Genomic DNA, 22,956 nt, shown 5'->3' with positions numbered 1-22,956 from the left:
AATAAATAAATAGCTATACGAAAATAACAATTAAAAAAAAATGTCTAAAAATTAGAAAAAAAACTTTCAGTATAATTTTTTTATTTTAACTAAGTTTAAATTTGTTTAAAAATAAAAAAAATATAAGCTATGCACTAATTTATTAGATGTCCATTACTATAAAATTAATTTATTACTCGATATAATAACTAAATTTGCATCAATCCATAAATAATATTTTATTTGGTAGTCATCAGTGAATTCACGATTAACAAAACAAATATTTTTGAGGTTATGAAATATGTCAACACACAAGACTGCGCGCGAAATCTGAGACTACAGCGAGGCGTTTACTGCTCTCAGCAATCCCGTTTGGCTCTCTCAGCAATCCCGTTTGGCTCTCCCAGCAATACGGTTTAGCTATTTTAGCTAACTAATGTATTCCTGTCAGAGCGATCTACTAGATGGCTCTAGTAAGAATCTAACAGTTAGTCAAGTGGGGATAGCTACAGTAGCATTACAGTATGGCTCTGAGAGCGATATTTTTTTTTCCGTGTGACTCTTAATTTAGACCTATCTTTTGCTAATTATAAAATTAAAGCGAAAATCGCATTTGCCCTAATCGAGATTCGAACCTAAGCCGCGCGTTTGCCAGACCGATAACTAAACCCTACGCCGGACGACCGATGGGTTGACGCGCATCTCATTATTCTTATAAGCTAAATCTATATGGTGACGGAGTGTGACGGTTTATTATTTATATAATTTATGTTATTTAATATTGTGTTTTGATGAAAATTATCTATTTTTTACAAATGTTTATTAATTAAAAAATTCAAAAGTCAAGTTCTTATATTACTTTAGACTTTGTATATCGTTCTGTATATTTTAATATCTTATTATAAATTTTAACTTTTAAGATTATCAATATTAAAAATTCAACTGTAAATTATTATTTCATATAACCTGCATTGAAAATGCGAGTTTCAATGCCTGTTGAGCCAACCGAAACTACAAAATTTCAGACCAATGCGACTGTGGCCGGGCAGGAATCAATCAGTTCTTCCCGGCGGACAGAAAATGACAATTTTCTGACCGCGAGATGAAGTTGCAGCTTTATTTTTAATCCTATCAATTGTTTGTTTATTTTATACCTTTATAATTGTCATTCTAACCGTTAACTGTACTGACATATTATAATTCTGTTACTAAGCATAAATAAGAATGACAAAAGAAAACTATTCAATTTACGAATAATGATTAATAAAAAATAAACTATTACTTTCTATTTTATTGTAAGTTTTATAATAAAATGGTATTTTCGCTATTCGTCTGAAACTATCTAGTTCTGGTTGGCTCCAGACATTGAAACTAGCATTTTTAATGCAATTTATATGAAAAATATAATGTGTGACGCGGGATGAAACACGATTTCAGACCGAGTGATGCCAGCTCTCGCTTCGCTAGGGCAGGCAACTTCACTCTGGTCTGAAATCGTTTTGTTTCATCCCTAGTCACACAATATACTATATTTTAATTTTTTGAAGACTATATCAATTTTGACGATATGCAACATTGTTTCGTTTAAATCACAAATTTTAAATTTTATCATCTGCTAACAAATATTCGCTAAACAATAAATATTTACTGTTCCAAATTCTATTACTTAATGATTAATAAAATTTGGATTTCCCATTGAGTAGCTAAGGTTAGGTTGTCCAATTCTAGCTCGAGTCTGGGTTGCCATTAAACGGCAAAGGCTAGGCTTTCCAGTCTTGGTTAACGCTCGGATAATCATTGAGTTGGCCTAGGTTAGGTTCCTCAGTCCAGGCCTATATATAAGTAAGCTTAGGTTATCATTTGGTTGGCCAAGATTAAATACCCAGTCTTGATTCAAGCATGACCCTGGCGGTTTCGGCGACACGGTGAAAGCACGGTCGAATGACGGTTGTTTCACAGTCGTTTCACCGTATGAAGTTCGTTCTTACCGAGCGATCTGTCAGTCAGCATCGGATACCGTTGTGAACGATGTCTACTATAAATTTATTGAATATTTACGGTGCATACGCAAGTGAATCTACGACGTTATGACCGACACTGTACGCTCAATATACTGTAAAAATACGGTGATTTTACGCTACTGTCACGGACAATAAAATAAAAAAAAATGCTTCGGACAATCTAGACCGAGACTCGAACCCGATTCATCTGGTCGCGCGCCCAAGACTCTACCAGCTAGGCTATCTAAGACACTGCACGAAACGGTTGATTCAGTCACATCATAAGGTGTCAAAACCAAGTCATTTTTTTTTCATTGTACAGATAAAAATAGCTTAAATAAAGTTATATTTTTTCCATGACTTCAAAATAATAATCGTAATAAATGATTCAAATTTTTGATGTTTACGAAATTCTTGATTTCAAAATTACGGTGAAATTATTAACTGTATAAAAAAAGATCTGGAAAAGAAATTGCTAAAAATTGAATTGTTGAAAAAAAATATCTCATAATAATTTTTCTTTATAACAAACAATTTTTCCGTAATTTTGAAATTAAAGTTTTCGTCTCTAAAAAAAAAAAAAAAAAAACAATATTGATTATTATATTTTTCATAATCAAAAAGTATTATGGTTTCTCATTTAAGACTATGAAAAAAATTCAACACTTGTAAGCCATAAACTCTTCTGAAAAGTATCGAGATGATGGATCTCTGTTGATTGCCTGTAGTCTGATTAATTTTTTATGATTTTACTTTGAACTAAACGAAATTACAATAATTTAATATTTTTTTCTAATTTTTCATCCCGATTATTTACTGAAAATTTCTCATCTACCTATCTTTTTATACACTTTGAGTATTTTTAATGAAATAAAAAAAAAATAAAATATAGTCAGCACTTTTTCATCGTTGACGTAAAAAATTCCTGACTTACCGACATTATACGCTCGTTTTACGGTCGTTTCACTAACAGATTACTGTGTATCTACCACCGAGTTACGGTTTTTTGACAATTTATATGTTTTCGAATGACTGTCAAATGACCGACGATCGATCGATGATCTACGATTTTTACTTAGGTAAAAAATCGGAGAAGTCAAGTAAAAATTTGGTTTTTCGAAGAGTGAAGTATGATAACTATACAGAATAAAAATCATAAAGTAACAGTGAAAAACTTTCACAATGATACTCGTCGTTCACTGTCAAATGAAGGCCGTTCGATAGTCAAGTGACGGTCATTCGACGATCATTTGTCGACACTGTGAATTCACGGTACATTCACCGTCGTTTCACGATCATTTTACCGTGACCACGAATCCACCAGGGGAGCCAATGTAGGTGCGCCGAAGCTGGGTTCCCAATGCTGACCCAAGAACGACCCCGTCTTTCATCTCTGACAGTTCCTGTATGGGAATAACTTTATTGTACGAAATTCAATTTTCTACAAAAAAATTATATTCAATTTTTCTATCATCTCAACTGTTCCACCAGAAAATGCGCGAAGCAAGATTATTTCATAGAAATTTGATTTTGGTTACGTGTATATACAAAAACATATAAGTTGACAAATTAAGAAAAATATTCTAAATTTCGAATGCATTTTAAATGGAAAACCCATTGTAAAATGCTGAAAATGCGGAAAAGCGGAGGATCAGGTTTTGGTCAGGATATCTCAATTAAAACGCGGAAATATTATTATTATTAATATGCACTAGAAATTTATTTACACTAAATACAAGTTATATTTAATATGTTAGTTCGCGGATTGTTTAAATAAAAGCGGATAATTCAAGCACTGCGTGAATAATAAAGCGAAGCCGGTTGACACGTGGTTGAACACACTGCCGACACTGGAAAAGCGGTGAATTACTGCATAAATAACACAAATTATCTGAAACAGACTCAAAATAAAATAAGCACAATTTATTAAAGCGGATTAATAATCAATTAAGCGAAAAAGCGGAATTTTATAACTTAAGCGAGTTAATTTAGCGGGATAGCGAAACGTTCGACTCAATGGCGGTGAAGCGAAAGATAATAATAATAATGCGTCTTCTTCCTCGTCGACTTGGGGAATAAGGCTGATTGCGCATGTCAGCGGAGCGATCAGCCAATCACACCACCGAGACATGGCGTGATCAGTCAAGCTAAGCTTTCATAGGCGGTTAGTTTTTGCGGGAACTAGCGGTAGACAGGTGCGGTTCGTGAAATTGGGAGTCCCCCAGGGGCGACTTCATCGCGGCTGGGCCTGTTCACTGAACATTCTCCCCCGGGTTGGAGGCTGCGTCGACAAGATCGTCTTCTTCATATGTTAGCGGCAAGACACAGAGCTTTGTAATTGGACGTACTAGCTCTGTGTTAACTATCTTGACAGTCACCACGCGGACTTGTCCATCTTCACCTGGATGGAAAGCGATGACTTTGGCTAATGGCCACTTAGTTGGCGGGAGATCTTCAGTGGTGATCAGTACAACTGAACCTACTTTGATCTCGTTGCGTTGATGATGCCACTTGGAAATGGCCTGGTAGCGGTGGATGCAGTCCTGATAATAGCGTTTCCAGAAATGTTGAACCATTTGCTGGACTTGTTCCCAATGCGAGAGCCGAGCGGATTGTACTTCTGTCAGCGATGGCTCTGGAACTGCGGTTAGTGACTGTCCGATTAAGAAATGACCTGGTGTCAGTACTGCCAGGTCAGCAGGATCTTCATTCAGCGGTGTGAGCGGTCTGGAGTTCAAGATGGCTTCAATTTGAGCCAATAGCGTTGAATACTGCTCAAGTGTCAACAGCGAGTCTCCGATTGTTCGTCGAAGATGGAACTTAATTGATTTCACAGCGGCTTCCCACTTTCCTCCAAAATGTGGAGCTCCAGGCGGATTGAACTTCATGAATCAAGATTAATGTAAGCGGTGACTGTCGTGATCGAATCGCTGGATGCTTTTCTTCTGGGTCCAGCAATACGTGTTTCAAGCGGCCACCGACTCTCAGGACCCACTGATGGTCGATGAACCGAGTCAGCTTGGTGATGCAGTTATTTTTCGGCAGACCATCACCATCTTGAAGCATGTGAATCTCTCTAGCGAAGTATTGTTCTTGAGTGAACTTAATCAAGGTCAATTTAGCGCGCTCCATGTCTGATGGAGTAAGCGGGTAGGCCAGCGAAGATTGTGGAACTCTTTTGAAGCGGTCGATGACACAATGCCAGATGCTGAGCTTCCGTAGCAGTGGAAACAGCTGCGTGTAATGCGATAGTAATTGTTGGAGCAGGCAGTTTTCTGCTTTCCAAGTTACTAGTGTCAGACCTTGGCGTTCTTCTCGATGCGTTGCGTTGTCAGCCGGAGGCTCCAGAGTGGGCCAAGAGGATTCTGGTCCATGAAGCCAAGTCGGTCCATGCCACCAGAGGGCGTATTGATTTAGCTTTAGCGTTGGTATACCTCTTGAAGCGCAGTCAGCGGGGTTTTGCTTTCCTGGAATAAATTTCCAGGAGACATCTCGAAGCGTTTCTTGGATTTTTCCCACTCTATTGCGGACGAATGTCTTCCAGCGGGTTGCTGGACTTTTAATCCATGCGAGAGTCACGGCGGAGTCAGTCCAGAGATTAATCCTGACATTTTCTAGCGACTGAACTTCCTTGACATAAAGTATCAGTTGTGTAAGCAACCATGCAGCAGATAATTGTCATGGTCGTCAGTGGTGCTACTTGCGTTTTTGAACACCAAAGTGAGACCTTTGTGTTCCCATCAGCGTCAGTGACTCTCAAATAAACAGCGGCAGCCATAGCGTTTTGCGAAGCGTCTGAGAACCCGTGCAATTCTACTGTTGCTCCAGGTGCAATATTATTCCAGCGTGGAATGCGGATGGATTCGATATTTCGAAGGTCCTCGCGATATCCAGTCCATTTATGAATGAGCGATGGTGACAATTGTTCGTCCCATGACACTCTATCTAGCCACAGATCTTGCATAAAGATCTTGGCCTTGACGACAATTGGTGCGAGAAGTCCTAGCGGGTCATACAACTTAGCGATTTCAGACAAAATAGCTCTTTTTGTCTTAGGTGTCTCTGGCGGTAGCGTGTACTTGAACTGGAGAGCGTCAGTGTGTGAATTCCAGTACATGCCCAGGACCTTTACTGGTGCATCACTGATTTCTTTAAGCGGTGTTTCTAGCTGCTTTTCTGGAGCGACTTCAGCGAGCAACGTTGGACTATTACTAGCCCATTTGTCGAGCAGAAAGCAGCCTGCGGCGCACAGAGCTTTTGTTTGCACTGCAACCTTTATAGCGTCTCGTTCGTTGTCTGCTCCACCGTAGATGTCATCTACGTAGCGTGTTTCCAGCATTGGAGCAACAGCTAGCGGAAAGCGGTGTCCTTCATCCTTGACTAGTTGGATGAGCACACGTACAGCGTCAAAAGGTGCACTAGCGATCCCGTAGGTGACTGTCTTGAGACAGTAAGCGTCTACTAGGTCATCCTCATCTATCCAGAGAATGCACTGAAGTGGCCAATCAAGCGAATTAACCTCAATATGTCTGAAAATCTTGGTGATGTCAGTAGCGAATAGAATCCTGTTGCAGCGGATTCTCAACATCACGTCGAAGATGTCAATTTGCGTTTTGGGTCCTGCGTGTAGAATGTCGTTCAATGAAATTCCTGTAGATGTTGCACAGGAACCGTTGAACACTGTGCGGAGCTACGTAGTGGTGCTATCAAGCTTCAACACCCCATGGTGAGGCAAGAAGTAAGCGTTTGCGGGCAAGTCGTTGATTGGAACTTGAACCATGTGTCCTAGTTGTATGTATTCTGCCATGAACGCACGGTACATGTCAGAATAATCTTTTTCTCGCGACAGGCAAATTATTAATCTGCAGAGTGACCCTATGGCTGCGTTGATAGAGTCGCCAAGTTGACTCTCGGGGGCTTTAAGTGGTAATTTCACTACATAGCGTCCATCAGGCTGTCGATAATGCGTTTGACGAAAGTGAACTTCACATTCGTCTTCCTCAGCGGTGTTGAGCGGTGAATTACCTGATGGAACCTCTTTCTGTTCCCAAAACTTAGCGATAGCGTCTTGTAATGATGTGTCTAATGACGCATGTAATTCTGCGTGTGACGTGGAAGCGTGTTTAGCGGTGACAGCTCTATAGACAATCCAACCAAGCGTGGTGGATTGTGCAATCGGAGAATTGCGAAGTCCATGTTTAATCTCAGCGTTCATGATCTATGCGGCTGGTGATGCACCTAGAATAATGTCTACAGGACACGGCTGTAGATAGTGCGGGTCAGCAAGCTTGAGATTATCAAGATGCGGCCATTTCGGATCAGCGATCACGAACGATGGAAGATCTACCGTCAGTGTTGGTAGAATATGCATGCTGACATGCATTGAAGCGGGTGTACACAGCGAATGAAGTTCAATTGTGCTCACACTTATTGAACTTCCTGCGGAGACATTGCCAATGCCCTTGAGCATGATCATGTCGCGTTGTAGCGGTTGTCCAAGCTTCTTGAAGAGCGTCTGTCTCATAAATGAGAGCTCTGAGCCTTGATCTATCAAAACTCTAGCGGTGATAGGATTACCATGATGCGGACGGACCTGGACTAAAGCGGTAGCTAGCAAAACTTGAGCGGAAGGCGAATCTGAAATAATCAACAGTTAATTTCAAGCTGTAAACGGTCTAAAGGAACGATTAGTTGCCTGTGTGGAAGATGTAGGCTGCAGTGAAGCTGGTTTCGTTGGTGCATCCAAAATGGATGGACATGTGGTGACGTTGGCCACATTTTCAGCAATCTCGAGCGGTCTTGCAGTCTGCGGCGCGGTGCGGAACACAACAGTTGAAGCATAAGTTACATTTTTCAACTATCTTGCGTCGTTCTCCATATAGAAGTTATTTTAGGCCCGAAGTCGAGTTTTCAGTCTTAATAAAGCAGAAAGTTCAGCGTACCGGTGTACGAATGACTACCAGGAGCAGCACCCGATGTGCTCCGCGATTCCCCTGACACTCGACCCTTCCTAGCGGTAATAAACTTTACTCTCACAACACAATTATTAGCGGTATAACTATTTAATTTAATTGAGATAGAGCCAGCCTGATCCGGCTCGAGGGACCAAATGTAAAATGATGTAATTGCGGGAAAGCGTTTTCTCGCGAAAAGCGGGTTATTATAACTTAATCGAATTACTTTAGCGGGATAGCGAAACGTTCGACTCAATGGCGGTGAAGCGAAAGATAATAATAATAATGCGTCTTCTTCCTCGTCGACTTGGGGAATAAGGCTGATTGCGCATGTCAGCGGAGCGATCAGCCAATCACACCACCGAGACATGGCGTGATCAGTCAAGCTAAGCTTTCATAGGCAGTTAGTTTTTGCGGGAACTAGCGGTAGACAGATGCGGTTCGTGAAATTGGGAGTCCCCCAGGGGCGACTTCATCGTGGCTGGGCCTGTTCACTGAACACCCATAACTTTAAGAAAAAGTAGCAAGAAATCAAATTACGAGCTTGATCTTTCAGGATTTTTTTTGTGTAAAGAACATTCTATATTGCACGCCTCATAGCGCGAAGCGCGTGAGGTTGTGCTTTATACCCGACTCGTCAAAGTTAAGCAATTTTTTGATCTTCAAATACCTCTATCATAACCATATTGTATTTATACAATAATATCAGTAGATGTACACCGAGAAAAAACTTAAATTGAATCATCTTATATTTTCTAAAATCATTTAATGTTGCTATTTTGAAAAAATAAAAAAAAAAAAAGGTTTTGGAAAAATTTTTACGTGGAAGTCCCGATGTCACCCCATTTTGTATGTACAAACAATTATTCCCGAACAAATTGATTTTCGAGAACGGTCTTTTTTCATTAGTTTAAGAATTCGATGAACTAATGCCGTATTTCATATCAGCAAATTTAACTCTGCGTATAACATGTGACGTTATTAACTGAGTAAATAGTAACACTGATTGATGCTGAAATTATTGTCAGAATAAATCAAAATTTAGATAGATCTATAATTATGACGATGATAGTACTGATGATAATGATATTGATTCAAAAATTTTGAACTATTACAATATCATATAATACTATAGTCTCAAATGGATATAAAACTTTATATTGGCAAATCTTTCGTTTCTAGATGAGAAATTTATGAAATTGTATCAAAGGGCCCTGGGACGATAAGAATACCGAATCGGCCCCAGAAAGGAATCGGGCTCATAATTTCAGGAAATATTCGTACCTATATAAATTTTTATATATATAAAATACTTCGATACGGCAAGTTTCAGATTTTTATCTATTACCACGTCTGAATAAATCGAAAAATACTGAAAATCAGTAAAAATTGTTTTTTTCTGCGTCTCGGAAATCGAATAATCTAGCGACCGGATATGTTTTGGGGCATGATGGTAGCTTTTTGGGAAAAAAATAAGCTATATCTGTCCACAAGAACCTAAAGAAAAACGGGGTTTTATTTTTAATTTTAATTTTTAACCATGTTACAATGATCGTAAAAATATGAAACTATTTTTTTTGAATTCCTCATTCAATTTTCGTTGAAATTATAATCTTGGGAAATTGTTTTAAACGGTAACACACATCGAAACAAATTAAAAATCGATTTTTTGCACAAAAATCGATTTTTAACTTCCCGCTAAGAAAATTGAAAATTCTTTAAAATCGGGAAGTTATTGGTTTTACCCCGTTTTTCGAAAATCGATTTTTCATCAGATCTCGACGTTTTAAGGTCCTAGGAAGCTTCCTTGACTATTTCCGCGAGGGTATCACTATGTCTGTATGTATGTATATGTGTGTGTGTGTAAGTATGTAAACCTCTTATAACTTTTGAACGGTTGGACTGATTTTATCGTGGTTGATGCCATTCGAAAGGGCTTTGCCAAACTTAGATTTTCTGTTGATTTGAACTGATTCGGACCGATAAATTTTGAGAAATCTCAAAAAAAATAAGAAAAAAAGTTTTTCAAAAGTGGTTTTTTTGGAGTAACTTTTAAATGGCTTTGCCTATCGATTCCAAAAATTAATCAGCTTTTAACCTTAAAAAACCACGTTGATCACTACCAATCCGGTCAAAATCGGTTGATCCGTTCGAGAGATATCGTGAACGAAAGAAAACCGAAAAAAGTGCTTTTTTGGAGTTTCTCCGAAATTTTTAGTTTGACCAACTAAAACTTAGAAATTCTTCATGATGCTTGAAAAACTACGTAGAATGCCGCCAACCGCGTAAAAATCGGTTTATTCATTCAAAAGTTATTGCGGTTCGAAAATTCAAAAAATAGTCTTCTATGAAACTTCTATCAGACTTCTGAGCTCGAAGAGCTCAAAAGCATAGAAAAAGTATCTTTTTAAGCTCGGAGGAATCAAAACAACACATAGATTGTATTTTTGAGCTCGAAAACTTCGTAGGTGCAATTTTAAGCCTCCAGGTATTAACGGAATTAGCGGGAAGTTGCAGGAATGGCCTTTAGGGTCAACCGTTTTCCTAATTTTTTTCATGATTAACTCTTGAAATGATAAAATACAAAATTTTTGCAATTATTGTACTAGTAAAAACAACAGAACAAATTCGGAACGCTTATATAGCAGTAATTGTTCTTTATTCAATAACGTCAATATTTACATCTAATTATAAACTATCAAAAAATGTATTAATTATATTAATCTGATAATGCTAAAAATCTTCTTATGAGTTCGTGACTAGTCCTTCCCAGACAAAAAAAGGCCATTCGGCAGACAAAATGGAAGTAGATTTCATTTTATTTGTAGACCGACATTTGTTAATTTAAAAAAAAAAATATGTTTTACTAGACTGTAAAACAAATTTTTTAAACTCTTTGTTAAATGGGGATTCAAATATCATCGATTTTTAAGCAACTTTTTCGAATTTTTTTAATCAAAAATTCGTTTAAAAATTCAAAAAATAGTGTCATAAAATCTCTATCAGACTTTTGAGCTCGAAGAGCTCAAAAGCATAGGAAAGCAATCTCTTTGAGCTCGGAGAGCTCAAAATAACTCATAAATTGTATTTTTGAGCTCGAAGAGCTCAAAAACGTCATTGGTGCGATTTTAAGCGCCTATGGAATTAGCGGGAAGTTGCAGGGATGGCCTTCAGGGTCAAACGTTTTCCTGATTTTTTTTTTTAAATTAATTTTCTCGATGGTTAACATATTCAACTTTTTGTTCTATACTATTTTCTTGTTTTTTGAGAATTCCCGGAAACTTTTGGACCGGTGTTAAGAAAAATAAGACGAAAAAAATTTTTAACTTCCCGCTTAGAAAATCGAAGATTTTCGAAAAATCGGGAAGTTATTGGTTTCATCCCGTTTTTTGAAAATCGAGTTTCCAACAGATGTTGACGTTTTGAGGTCCTAGGAAGCCTCCCCGAATGTTTCCGCGATGATGTCCGTACGTCTGTATGTATGTGTGTGTGTGTGTGTGTGTGTGTGTGTTTTTTTTTTTTTTTTTTTGTAAAGAGGTACGAAAAAAGATCTTCAAAAGACACCGGTATCGTTAACTCTGCCGCCCATCTTCCGGCAGATATCGATAGTCGGTAGTGTGGAGATTTTTACCCACTAAAAAAAACATTCCTCTTCCCCTCTCCCCTAGATGGTACGGGGAGGACTGGATTGGAACCGCGTTAGCATTACTTCAATCTAGTCGTGCTGCGTCTTACGACGCCTACTCCTGGCTACTGGTCCCTTTCTGCGATTTTGTCTTTCAGAAGGTGCTGTGCATAAACTGCAACAGCTGACCAGTTTTCCTCTTGTTTGATCATATAGGTCACCAGGCTTGAGGGGGAGAGCCTGGTGCCTATGATCTCTTCGGTGCTTCTTCTGTAGTCCTTCCATCGAGCACACTCGAAGAATGTGTGTTCGGCGTCGTCGATTTTATCCGGGCAGTATTTGCACGTTGGTGTGCTGTGCAAACCTATCTTGAAAAGATAGGCATTGAACTGCCCATGTCCCGTCAATAGCTGGGTCAGGAAGAAGTCCGTATCCCCGTGCTTCCGAGAGAGCCAGACGTTGATGTTTGGGATCAGGCGCGCCGTCCATCTGCCCGTCTCTCCCGATGTCCATTGGTCCTGCCACTCTTGCTGCGTTTCCGCCTTTATCCTCGTTCTTGCGTCCTTCATGTTATCATCACTGTCTTTAGCGTCATAGAGTTTTGCTCTTTCGAACGCTAATAGGTCGATGGGCGCGGCTCCTGCAATGACCAATACAGCCGCTTCGGAAACTGTGCGGTAGGCGCAGGCAACCCTGAGAGCGCCTCGCCGCTGTACTGCTGCGATCTTTCGCCGGTAGGTCTTCTGCTTTAATATGTCTGCCCATATCTCCGCTCCATAAAGCAGTACCGAGTGGACTGCTTCTAGAAGAACTCTTCTCTTTTTTTTTCTTGGTCCCATGGTGTTGGTCATAATTCGTGCTAGGCTAGACACAGTCTTGCTGGCTTTCTTGCATGCACTGTCGAGGTGTTCACGGAAAGATAGTTTCTCGTCTATCATTACCCCTAGATACCGCAGGGCCCTTGTTGACGTCAGCGTTGTTCCTCCCATGTCCACAGCGAATGGTTTTGGAAACCATTTTTGACGGGTCAAAACGACCATCTCGGTTTTCTGTTTGGCGAGTTTCAGGTGATGCTTATCGAGCCAAGTCTCGACGGTGTCGATGGTTTCCCGAACTAGCAGTTCGGCCTCTTCCACGCTGTCTGCCACTATAGTGGCTGCAACGTCGTCTGCAAAGCCTGTTAGCTCTACTTGCTCTGGCAACGGGATTTCAAGAAACTCGTCGTAGTCTGCGTTCCATAGATCAGGCCCCATTATTGAGCCTTGCGGCACGCCAGCCGTTATGGCGTATTCTTGTGGGCCTTCAGTAGTTTCCACTATTAGCTTTCTATCGTCAAGGTAGTTGTCGACTAGTGCCAGATTTTCTGGCTCCGCGTCAAACTTGTGCTCCAGAGCGTCTAAAATGTCTCCCCAATTTGCGCTGTTAAATGCGTTTTTGACATCTAGCGTGAGGAGAAGACATACTTTACGAGCTTTGAGGCTACCAGACCATGCTTGTGTTGCTGTCTTTATGACTTTCTTGATCGCTCCGACTGTCGAATGACCTTTCCGGAAGCCATGCTGGTTGGTGGCAAAACCTCCAGCACGGTCGATGTCGTCGCGAAGTCTCCCTTGTATGAGCTTCTCGAGCAGTTTTCCAGCAATGTCTAGCATACAGAGTGGTCTAAACGACGAAGGTGTTATGGGGGTTCCCTTACCTTTGTCTAAGAGAACCAATCTCTGCCGTTTCCAGACCGCGGAAAAGGTGCCAGTTGCCAAGCATGCGTTGTAGGTGTTCAGGAGTAAGTCTGGGTATTCCAGGGCTATAATCTTGATCACCGATGCCGGGATGCCATCAGGTCCAGGTGCCTTTCCTGTTTTGAGTGACTTGGCCGCGTCTTGTAGTTCCTTAGTTGTGGAGGGCGTTACTTCGTTGTTTTTAGTGTAGTGTTTCTTCTCCCGCGGCGGGTGTTTGGGGAAAAGCTCCGCTACGATACTATCCATTAAGGCTGGAGACTTCGGCGCCTCTGGTGAAGCCTTTCCAAGTCGTTTGGCGACAATTTGGTAGGCTTTACCCCAGATGTCATTGTCGAGATCGTTGCAGATCTCTTTCCACAACTTTGCTTTACTTGCTTTGATGGCTCGATTTAGCATCTTTTTGGCCTGCTTGTACTCTTTTGAATACAAGTCCTGGCTTGGGGAGCGTTTGGCGGCTCTCGTTGCGCGGCGACGTAGTTGATGGCACATTTTGCGAAGTTCCGCTATGTCTGTTGACCACCAGTACGCCGGCCTGCGAAAACTCCGGTTTTTCAACCGCGGCATAGAGGCGTCACATGCGGCGGAAATCTCCTTCATCGTATTTAGTACTGTCCTTTCTGTCTCGCTGCAAGTATCCGGAGTCGGGTTGTTCTGAAGGGTAGACCAGCTCCGTGCAAGTGAAGCTCGCAGTGCCTCTGGATCAAGCTTCCTGACATTCCACTTTCGCTTAGAAAGGTCGTGTTGTGGTACCGGAGCAGATGCCAATCCAACGTTAAAAGCTTCGGCAAGTGCGGTGCGGAATACCTTACAAGTCCCGGAGCCTGGAATATGACATAAGCTATCTGGAGCTTCTTGTTCCTCTGTACAGAGGAAGCACTTTGGCTGTTTAACGCAGTCTGCAGCTTTGTGGTTTCTTCCTCCGCATTTAAAGCAGCACTTGCTTCTGTCAGGCCCCTTGCAGGAGTTCGTCGCGTGCCCGTATCCGAGACATCTGATGCAGCGTGTTACTTTTACAACTGGTCGAATGCGGCAGTTGACCCATCCGATCATTATACGAGCCTTGTCAAGGATTTTGAACGCGCTAGCCTCGTCTATCTCGCAGAAGGCTGCCCGGTTGCCCCGTCGAGTAGGCTTTGTCAAATTTACCCGTTTGATCTCCAGGCTGTCGGTGAAGTCACGTTTGAGTGCTTCGCGGACGTCGTTCTCAGTAGTGATGGCATCCAAGTGCAGGATCTCGATCGTTGCTTTTGGTGTAAGCGTTCTGACTGTACCGATGTTAGCAGTTGCTGTTTTTATCGCAGCCGTGAAAGCGGTAGTGTCTTCAGTCTTGCGACCTATTTCTAGAAGAACGCCCCCTCGCTTCGTTTGTTTGATAGACTTTATGTCTACTCCAGTCTCTGTCGGATTAACCTTGGCTTTGATTTCCTTGAGGAGATCGGCGTATGTTCGCCCTTCAGCTGGTTGGACAAGCACAGCTTTAGTTTTTATCTTCTTCCTCCTCGGTTTCTTAGAGCCAACATTGCTTGGCTGGTTTTGGGTAGTAGCAGATTGAGCCACTGGCTCCTGTTCTTCCTTTTTCTTGTTTTTCCGAGTCACTTTGGTCCAGGTATCACCCCGGGCTGTCTTCTTATGTGCTAGCTTATCGATTTCCGAGGAAGGGCTGGGCGTGGATAGCGGCCTCTTCTTGTTTTTCTCTTCTCTATGCTGTGTTTTCTCAGGAGTGACCGAAAACGTCTGGGATTTTTTGTTCAGATCCGGAGATGTTTGCGTGGTTCTCGTCGACTTCGTTGCTGGTTTATTGGCCAACTTATATGCCGTGGCAATGGACGCTACTATTTTTCTGAGTTCATGGTGGAGATTTCGTTTATCCTTTATGAACTCAGCTAATTCTTCGATCTTGCTACCGAGCCGTTGCATTGGCGATTGTTGACCGGTGACAGTCGGTAGAGAGTTTATCCTCCCTCGGCATGTGTGAGAGTTGACGGGAGCAACAGGTCTTCCACCTATTGGAGGAAAGTTTGTTTGCTGTGCGTCTACTTCCATCAGAGCTGTTTCTTTACTCCCTGTAGCATTGCTAGCATTGCTAGACAGCAGAGCCATAGGGTCTACTCCACTGTTCAAACGGTCGCTTGATAACGACGAGTTCCGGCCCGTTTGTACGCCTTCCCTCGCCGGCACTGAGGTATCCCTCCTCTGCACCGTAGACGATGTTTGAAATTGTTCTGACATTTCCATACCATCTTTTGCTAGGTTTTGGTCCACCCCGAGTATTCTATTTCCTCGGTACCCGACGCATCTGACGTGCAGATATGCCGGGCATTCCCCTATCCGCCACCTGGGGAGGCGCCTGATGCGGGACCCAGCAAGCCCGACACGAGGTATGTGTGTGTGTGTGTGTGTGTGTTTTTTTTTTTTTTTTTTCCCTAAGGGGGCGGGAATCCTTTTCACGGATTCTAGGCATAGTTGTTTGGCCTGGATATGTGGCGACTCGACGCAGCGTCATACTAAAACTCGACGCTAACGCCCCTACTCACTAAACCCTAAACCCCTTTTCTTCTTTCCTCTAATCCCTCATGGGAACCGCCGTCAGGCATTACTTCGTGAGGGGAGGAACTAGCTACTGCTCTTCCTTCTAGTGGCTAAGGTGTTAACTACCTTCCTTCTATCTTCTGATATTTGTTCTTCTTCTTTCGGTGGAACGCAAGTCGTTGAGGACTTCTGTTGCAAACGTGTTGGTAGCATTCCAGGCAGCTTCTGATGACAACATTGCTTCCACTAGTGAATCTGGTTGCATTTTCTGGTTCAGGATCCTCTCCAACTCTTTACGCTGTGGATCGAAACGAGGACATACAAAGAAGACCTGCTCCGCATCTTCAGCAACTCCAGGGCAGGACGGGCACTCCGAAGAGTCATCGTGCTTAAAGCGGTGTAGATACTCTCGGAAACATCCCCGTCCCGACAACATCTGTGTGCGATAGTAATTGACCTCGCCGTGATTCCGGTTAAGCCAAATGTCGTTCCGAGGTATGAAGCGGTGCGTCCACCTACCCTTCTCTGCAGCATCCCATTGTAGTTGCCATCGGCCTATACTGTTCTGCCGTTCTTCAATTCTAAGTTCTTCAGGGCTCAGTGCAGTTGACCTTTTTCGTTGGTAAAGGGCTCGTCTTTCCTCTGCTAGAACTCTAAGAGGTAGGGTTCCAGCAATGACGCACACTGCTTCTTCTGATATAGTGCGGAAGGCACTAGCTACTCGTAGGACACTCAGTCGATATACTGGTCCAGCCTTTCTCCATGATTCTTGTGTCTTTAATGCGTCGGCCCAAATGGATATTCCGTAAGTGAGCACCGATATGACTACTGATGACAATAATAGCCTCCTGCTCTGCATTGGGCCTCCGATGTTAGGCATCAGCCGTGCGAGACTAGCCCTCACTACTGACGCTTTGGCACTGACGTGTTCCACCTGCTGCTTGAAGTTGAGTCGGGCATCCAGCATCACTCCCAGATAACGGATAAATGGTTGTGATGTGATTTCTTGTTCTCCGACTCTCAACTTGATGGTTTCTATCGTTTTTCTACGAGTGATGAGCACTGCCTCGGTTTTATGCTTGGCTAGTTGAAATTCATCATGTCCATCCTCAAATTGACTCGTCTGAATGTAATATCAAATGCCATTTCTGTCTCTTCGAGGTGCTTTGCGACGATCACGACAGCTACGTCATCCGCCTATGCTACAAGTTTGACTCCCGTGGGCAATGCTATTCTCAGGAGGCCATCATACATGATGTTCCATAGCAGAGGACCTAAAACTGATCCCTGTGGCACTTCTCCGGAGATTTCGTACACTTCCGTACCGTTCTTCGTGTCATATTTCAGAATTCTATTCGTGAAGTAGCTCGCTACCATTCTGCGAAGGTATCCTGGTACGTTTTTTTCTTCTAGAGCCCGCATAACGCAGTCCCAGTTAGCGGAGTTGAAGGCATTCTTGATGTCCAAAGCAGCCACCAAGCAGTATTTCTTCTTTCCACTCTTCCATCTCGTTCCGCCGATTGCATCCTTGGCTGTATCAACAACCAATTTGATTGCATCCAGAGTTGACCGTCCTTTTCGGAAACCAAACTGGTTCTCTGCTAGGAGTGGATCGACTAAAGCCTCTATTCTCTGAAGAATTATGCGCTCGAATATCTCGCCGGCCGTGTCTAACATGCAGAGTGGTCGGTAGGATGACGGTTCTTCCGGCGGCTTTTTCCCCATCGGAAGTAGCACTAGCCGTTGCTGTTTCCACTTCTGGGGAAAAGTCCCTTCCTTCAGGCATGTATCGTAAACGTCCAGGAATAATGCCGGTGCTGCCCTAAGGATTGATTTCAGGGCAATATTAGGGATTCCGTCCAATCCCGGCGCCTTATTATTCCCTACTCGATTGCCTGCCTCTATCAACTCGTCCAACGTGATAGTTGGGATGTCTTCAGGGTTGAGCTGCTCCAACTTGTAGGTGAATACCAGCTGTTAGGGAAACAGCGCAGTAACAGTCTTCTCTAGGAGCTGTGGACACGTAGGTGATGGCATTGGCTGGCATTTCAGGTGGGTCATAACCAACTTATACGGTCTGCCCCATGGATCTTTCTCTACTTCTGCGACCAGTTCCAGCAGCGTCTTTTGCTTTCTTTAATGGCTCTGTTTAGTTCTCGACGGGCCTTTTTATACTCTGCCAACAGCTCTGCGGAGTTAAGTCGTCTGTAGCCACGCTGAGACTTTCTTCTTTTTTTAAGACACTCTGAACGTAGAATGCTAAGGTGATCGTTCCACGAGTGCACCGAAGGTCTTGAATGCATGCCACGTTTCCGAGACATACTGGCGTCGCAAGCCTGGGTGACTCTTCTCATTAGGTTCTTGGTCTTCTCTTCAGCAGTTTCTACGATGATCGGATCGCACTCTAGGGCTACTACTAAAGCAGTGAGGTCGAGAGATTTAACTGTCCACTCAACCGCGCTGGCGTTCCTGTTGACTATTGTTAGATTCTGGCCAATTGATATTTCCCATAGTATCGCACTATAGTCACTGGCTGTGTAGATGTTCAATACTTTCCAAGAAAAACCTCCTGCGAGCTAAGCAACTGCTGACAAATGTAAGGTCGACAGTTGAGTTTGCCTCTCCCTTAGTATACGTTGGCGTGTCACCGGTGTTAAGAAGGATCACGTCCAGTGTGGCCATTGCCTCGAGAAGTGCTTTTCCACGTGTATTAGTGAACTTGCTGCCCCAGTCTGTTGCCCAGGAATTGAAGTCACCAGCTATTGCCACGGGAAAGTGTTTTCTTGCGTCCTCAGTTAGCCGATCAAGGAAGTCTTCAAAATGCTCATTAGAGAGACTAGGTGGTGCATAGCAACTGTAGAAGCGGAGGCCATCTACCCATGCTGCTACGAAGCCGGCTTCTTTATTGTTGACTGTTCTTTGAAAAGGACATTTACCGCAGGACCAGATGACGGCTTTGTTAATGCTGTCAAATTCCCAGGGTTGGTTACTCAGGTGTCTATAAGGCTCACTTATAAGTGCTACGTCTGCCTCTAATTCGCGCACAGTTTGCATGAGCAGGTCATGCGCAGCCTCACAATGATTAAGGTCGACCTGCAATATCTTCATGTTCTTGGCTTCGTTATCTTCTGGAGCGCTTCTTGGAAGACGGGGCATCTGTTCGTGCCTGCATGCTGAGCCGCCTTTTCTACGCCGTGCTGTTCAACACACAGTGCATATTTAGCTGGATTTTTACAATCAGCAATTTTGTGTCCTTCTTTTCCGCACCTTATGCAGTGCTTAGACCGGTCGACTTCGCTTTTGCACTGAGATCCGAAGTGCCCAAAGTGCCAGCATTTGAAGCATTGTATGGGTCTCTTCGTTGCTCTCATTCGGCAATTGACCCAGCCGATCCTTATTTTGCAGTTTCCCTCCAGTAACTTTTGTGCTGCAGCTGCTGGTAGTAACACTGTGGCTGTCTGCGTACCCCTAAAGGCTTTACGGATTTTGATTGCCTCTAGTGGGATTTCACAACTTTCTCCAGCTTCCCTCTTTAGAGCGGTCTGAATATGCTCTTTCGTCGTGTCGTCATCGACATCTCGGATCTCGATGGTCTCTTGTGGTCCTTTGCAGATCACTTTGGCCTCCTCCTTAAGGATGTCTGCGATCGTCTTTTGGAGGGCTTGGCTTTTGTCAGTGCTCTTCCTCGCAATCGTAATCAACAAGTCGCCACTTCTGGTCTTCTTGATCTTATCTACCGTTAAACGAACCTGCTCATCTGGGACGTCCTGCTTTATGCGACACAGAATCTCGGCATACTTTCTTTTCTCGGCCGGGCGGATGATCAGTGCGTCGGGTCTGATCCCTTTGCGTGGTTTTTTCCGCTTAGGCTCTGGCCTGGGCTCTTTCGGCGGCTGCTTTGAGAGTTGCTCTCTAGCTAGCTTCCTCTTCTCCTTCTTAGACTGTACTTTTTTCCAATCAGTCGCCTTCTTAAGTTCGTTGCCCTGCCCTGCAAGTCGTTGGGAAGGGCTTTTTTCAAGTCCTTCTTCTTTGTGACTTTGTCGGTTGGCTCTGGCGAATTTCGGTCCTTTCTCTTTCCAGGCCTTGTGTCAGTTTCACCCTTGTCCTCAGCAGCAGATTCGCCGTCACCGTCGGCTCCAGTGTCCATTGCTTCTTCCGTCTCAACTTCAGTTTGAATGCGTCGTCGTGATGACTGCCATTCCTCGTCCAGTTTCTTGAATCTTCCAGGAGCATTGACTACACCGGTTGTCTTGGTCTTTATCTCCTTGTGGATATTGACCTTAGTTTGGACAAACTCTTGCAGCTCAATGGTCAGCTTTTCAAGGCGTTCCAGCGCTTGCGTTCTCTTAATTTCAGCGCTGGCTTCAATCGCTGCTTGTTGGGCATGAAGCCTGTTTCCACTCTTGTTTGTTTCCTGTAAATTACTCATACTTTTTGATTTACCAGCGCATCGTACGGAGTGGAGCGGGTTGTCAAAACTAGGAACGGGTGTACCCTCGGAGATAGTACTCCTACCCCAGTTCCCTGAGGCCTAGCCGACACTTAGCCAGTCCCGGAATACACGGACGGACTAGACTCGCTCGGAGCGGTGAAGATTCCGATCTCTAACACTCACTGCGTACTTCCTGATCAAGGCCCGAAGTGGCTGGCTCCTGATCCGTTACTGCAACTTACACCTCGGCAGAGCAAGCTCACATCAGCCGTAGCCTGCATCGTTGGAAATAATCGACACGGGTTCCGGACACTCCCAGTGAGTTACAGCAGGGAACGATCGTCTTGCTAGGTCAGTTAGTGTGACCAACCCATTAAAGGGGGGGGGGGGAGTTTTGTCCACGGGAGCGTATTTTATTTGACTCCTACCCTCTGTACCTCATCAACTAAGAGACCTAGTGTCATCCAAAAACAGCGAGCGTTCTTTCATCCACTACGGGGAGACGCGCCTGGTAGCAGTTTCTCCTCTGCCGCAGGTGTGTGTGTGTGCGTTCGCGTGCGCGCGTGTGTGTGTGTGTGTGTGTGTGTGTGTATGTGTGTGTGTAAGTATGAAAACCTCTTATAACTTTTGAACGGTTGAACTGATTTTATCGCGGTTGGTGCCATTTGAAAGGGCTTGGCCAAACTTAGATTTTTAGTATGATTTGGACCGGTTCGGATCAGTAGATTTTGAGAAATCTGAAAAAACTAAGAGAAAAATTTTTTTCAAATGTGGTTTTTTTAGAATAACTTTCAAACGGCTCCATCGATCGATTCCAAAAACTGATCAGCTTTAGACAATAAAAAACCACGTCGATCGCCACCAAGCTGGTCAAAATCGGTTGATTCGTTCAAGAGATATCGTGAACGAAAGAAAACCGAAAAAAGTGTTTTTTCGGTGTTACTCCGAAATTTTTAGTTTGACCAATCAAAACTCAGAAATTCTTTATGAGGCTTAAAAAACTGCGTAGAATGCCGTCAACCGCGTAAAAATTGGTTCATTCATTCAAAAGTTATTGCGGTTTGAAAATTCAAAAATAGTGTTCTATGAAACTTCTATCAGACTTTTGAGCTCAAGAGTTCAAAAAAACGGCCATGTATTAACGGAATCAGTGGGAAGTTGCAGGAATGGCCTTTAGGGTCAACCGTTTTCCTAATTTTTAACTTCCCGCTAAGAAAATCGAAGATTTTGAAAAATCGGGAAGTTATTGTTTTCATCCCGTTTTGCAAAAATCGATTATTCATCAGATCTCGACGTTTAAAGGTCATAGGAAGCTTCCCTAACTACTCTCGCGAGGTTGTCATTGTATCTGTATGTATGTATGTATGTATGTATGTGTGTGTGTGTGTGTTTTTTTTTTTTTTTTGTTTTAAAGGGGGGGAATCCTTTTTACGGATTCTAGGCATAGTTGTTTGGCCTGGATATGTGGCGACTCGACGCAGTGTCATACTAAACTTCGATGCTAGCGCCCCTACCCACTAAACCCTAAACCCCTTTTCCTCTTTCCCCTAATCCCTCATGGAAACCGCCGTTAGGCATTACTTCGTGAGGGGAGGATCTAGCTACTGCTCTTTCTTCTGGTAGCTAAGGTGTTATTTTACCTTTCTTCTAGTTGTTGTCATTTGCTCTTCTTCTTTCGATGGAACGCAAGTCTATGAGGACTTCTGTTGCGAATGTGCTGATGGCGTTCCAGGAGGCTCTTGATGACAACATTGCTTCTACTATTGTCTCTGGTTGGATTTTCTTCTTTAGGATCATCTCCAGCTGTGGGTAAAATCGTGGTACTCAAAGAAAACGTGCTCCGCGTCTTCATTGTTTCCTGGGCAGGACGGGCACTCCGGTGAATCATCATGCTTGAAGCGGTAAAGATACGTCCGAAAACATCCATGTCCTGACAACAACTGCGTCAGATAGTAATTGATCTCGCCATGACTTCGGTTTAGCCAAACGTCGATCTTCGGTATGAGACGGTGTGTCCATCTCCCTGTTGTCGCAGCATCCCACTGCGATTGCCATCGTGCGATGCTGTTCTGCCGTTCTTTAGCTCTGAGTTCCTCAGCACTTTGTTCGGTTGTCCTCTTTCGTTGGTAAAGGTTACGTCTTTCCTCAGCTAGGACTCTGAGCGGCAAAGTTCCGGAAATGACACACACTGCTTCCTCTGATATTGTTCAAAAGGCGCTGGCTACTCTTAGCGCGCTCAGTCAGTAAACTGGACATGCTTTCCTCCATGATTCTTGGATCTCAAGTGCGTCGGCCCAAATGGATATACCATATGTGAGGACCGATGTAACTACTGATGATAGCAATGACCTCCGTGTCTGCTTCGGGCCACCGATGTTGGGCATCAATCGTACTAGGTTGGCTACTACTGCTGATGCTTTGGTGGTCACGTGTTCAACTTGTTGTTTGAAGTTAAGTCGGGCATCGAGCATCACTCCCAGATATCGAATGATTGGTTGGGATGTGATTTCTTGGTCTCTGACGTTTAGATTGATCGTTTCCACCACTTTTCTGCTAGTGATAAGTACAGCCTCGGTCTTCTGTTTAGCCAGTTGTAAATTTATTGTGTCCATCCACTGGTTAATTCGCTCAAAGGTGATAGCGAACATATGTTTTATCTCATCAAGATGCTTGGCGACGATTACTACGGCTACGTCATCCG

The 22,956-nt window shown here is 43.3% G+C and overlaps 2 protein-coding genes across 2 annotated transcripts; both read right to left on the bottom strand.

The window, feature by feature from the left end:
* Positions 1 to 4,231: 4,231 nt before the first annotated feature.
* LOC123258932 lies at positions 4,232 to 6,567 on the bottom strand. The gene is made up of 3 exons (XM_044719189.1): positions 5,707 to 6,567; positions 4,941 to 5,609; positions 4,232 to 4,861 (listed from the first exon to the last, which is right to left on the bottom strand). Exons 1-3 carry the CDS (start codon positions 6,565 to 6,567, stop codon positions 4,232 to 4,234), a joined length of 2,160 nt encoding a protein of 719 aa, XP_044575124.1.
* Positions 6,568 to 6,669: 102 nt separating this feature from the next.
* LOC123258931 lies at positions 6,670 to 7,194 on the bottom strand. Its single transcript, XM_044719188.1, has one exon. It carries the CDS (start codon positions 7,192 to 7,194, stop codon positions 6,670 to 6,672), a length of 525 nt encoding a protein of 174 aa, XP_044575123.1.
* Between the last annotated feature and the right edge of the window lie 15,762 nt (positions 7,195 to 22,956).

Source organism: Cotesia glomerata, linkage group LG2, assembly GCF_020080835.1.
Source record: "Cotesia glomerata isolate CgM1 linkage group LG2, MPM_Cglom_v2.3, whole genome shotgun sequence".
NCBI lineage: Eukaryota > Metazoa > Arthropoda > Insecta > Hymenoptera > Braconidae > Cotesia > Cotesia glomerata.
The sequence above is the reverse complement of the archived record's forward strand: the minus strand, read 5'-3'. Positions and strand labels throughout refer to the sequence as shown.